The sequence below is a fragment of the Sorex araneus genome, chromosome 2 (assembly GCF_027595985.1).
Source record: "Sorex araneus isolate mSorAra2 chromosome 2, mSorAra2.pri, whole genome shotgun sequence".
NCBI classification, from domain to species: Eukaryota; Metazoa; Chordata; class Mammalia; order Eulipotyphla; family Soricidae; genus Sorex; species Sorex araneus.
The window spans coordinates 6,936,727-6,939,169 of NC_073303.1; the positions used below are offsets into that span (position 1 = coordinate 6,936,727).

At 36.3% G+C, this 2,443-nt stretch overlaps 1 protein-coding gene across 1 annotated transcript; it reads left to right on the forward strand.

Annotated features, from left to right (window-relative positions):
• Positions 1-1,288: 1,288 nt before the first annotated feature.
• Positions 1,289-2,239, forward strand: LOC101548733 (putative olfactory receptor 2B8). Its single transcript, XM_012935934.2, has one exon. The coding sequence runs from the start codon at positions 1,298-1,300 to the stop codon at positions 2,237-2,239; it is 942 nt and encodes a 313-aa protein (XP_012791388.2). The 5' UTR covers positions 1,289-1,297.
• Positions 2,240-2,443: the final 204 nt, after the last annotated feature.

A 2,443-nucleotide genomic window follows, 5' to 3' on the forward strand; every position in this document is an offset into this window, starting at 1 on the left:
ACTTGCTCATCAAAAGAATAAGGTGTTGTAAGCTTCATCTTTGCCATATGAAGATTTTTAAAAAGTAGATACTCTTGCTTAATTATGAAGAAAAAATATTTAAAGTTTTGTATGATATTATGAAGCAACAGATAGACGACCTTCATCAAGTAATCTTAGAGTTTCCAATGTGTTGTGTAGCTCCAGCAAATGGCATTACCTAGAAACCTCTCAGTGTGGTTGCCAGAGCGAACCTGAAGCATCTATAACACACAGGCATACTTTAAAAAAATTACTGAGGTATCAAGACTTAGAAGAATATTAATAACCTGGACATACAATATTACATACTATACTTACCATGAACAAAATCCCATGGGAAATTTCTGTAACCATGTAATAGAGCATCAACAGGGAAATGTTTTTAAATAAAACATTAAAATTACTGTAATTTTGGAATAACAGTTATAATAGTGGAAAATAACATACATCATTTTATTTTAGTGGTGTTTTATTTGCCTAATTTAAAAATATCACCCTAACCTTTTGTTCATTTCTTAGCAGTTATTGTCAGATAAATAGCTGTTCAATTTATTTTTTAATAAATTAGTTTCCTATAAAGCACCAATTAATTTATACATTATTTTGCATGTGTATAAGTGTTGTTTAATCCTCACTAATATGAAAATAACTAAATATGTCTATCTTATATTACTTCCTATTATTTGTGAGCTATGTCAAATACAGTTGTGTATAATACATAAAATAACCTCTCTATGTGCAACTCTTATTTTTTCTAATTTTGCCTTTAGTTTTCCCTGACTCCATTTTCTCTGAAACAATTATATATTGTATGGGTAAATAATGTAATACATAATATTATATATATATATCTTTTATGCTTATGAATGATGCAAGCATGTATTTCTTAAATGGACTGTCAATGATAATATTTCTTATATTGACTACTAATGATAATATCACTTGTGAAGTTGTTGAACTAAGTTCATGTAGAATAGTATCAATGACGATAAGTATATTTTTTGATTAAATAGTCTTGTATAAATACAGCTTAAACCTTTGCCAAGGTAGACTGCACATATCACTTAATTGAAGAGCCCCCTTTCTAAATAATTTTATGGTTCACAAGAGTAGTGATTGTGGGAGTGGGGGACAAGTGTGAACAAGTTCAAAGCCCAGTGGCTGGCACATGCTAGATATTTGCTCTACCACTGAGCCACTGAACTATATAAATGTAACTATACTATATAAAAATTTTAAATACTTTGTCTTGACAGGAGACATATACTAACAAAGGATGGTAGAGAAAAATGGAACTTCTACTGGGTTCATCCTACTGGGCTTCTCTGACAGGCCTCACCTGGAGTTCATCCTTTTTGTGGTTCTTCTAATCCTTTATATCTTCACTCTGCTGGGGAACGCCACCATCATTGCACTGTCCTATTTGGATCCAAATCTCAATACCCCAATGTACTTTTTCCTCTCCAACTTAAGCTTTCTGGACATGTGTTATATTACCAGCACTGTCCCTCAGTTTCTGTTTAATCTCAGTGGAACTGATAAATCTATCTCCTATGCTGGTTGTGTGGCTCAGCTGTTTGTGTCTCTGTGGTTGGGATGCACAGAATGCATGCTTTTAGGAGTCATGGCATTTGACCGTTATGCCGCCGTGTGCAAGCCCCTACACTACACTGTCATCATGCACCCCCGGCTCTGCTCCCTCATGGCTTCAGCCTCATGGATCTTTGGTTTTGCCAACTCCTTGGTGCACACGGTGCTCATCTTCATTTTGCCTCTATGTGGGAGGAATAAAATAGACCATTTCCTTTGTGAGATCCCTGCACTGATCAAGATCGCCTGCGTCGACACCAGAAGCACAGAGTCTGAGATATTCTTTGCCAGTGTTGTTACTCTTATCATCCCTGTTTCATTGATCATGTTCTCCTATGGGCAGATCGTGAGGGCCATCTTAACAATTAAGTCTGCAGCAGGAAAGCGCAAAGCCTTTGGGACTTGTGGCTCCCACTTCATCGTGGTCTCTCTGTTCTATGGCACAGGCATCTACGCCTACCTCCAGCCCAGCAACAACTATTCTCAGGATAAGGGCAAGTTCACGTCTCTCATTTATGTCATTTTTATCCCCATGATGAACCCCGTCATCTATACACTGAGGAACAAGGATGTGAAGGGAGCAATGACAAAAATTCTTTGGAAGATTCATGGCTTGATGAGGGTATGAGAAAGAAACTTAATGGAAGGAGTTTTGAATGTCAGAGTCTCTAAGATGTGTATATCTTCATGCATTCTTTCAAAATTACCCTAGCAATTTTCAGTGGTATTTTTCTTTGCTGTCACATAAAAATGAGTTGGAAAATACAAGGTTGTGGATTCATTTCAATTTCTAGAGTGCCTGGGAACCTGTTCCCATAGCATTGCATTATAT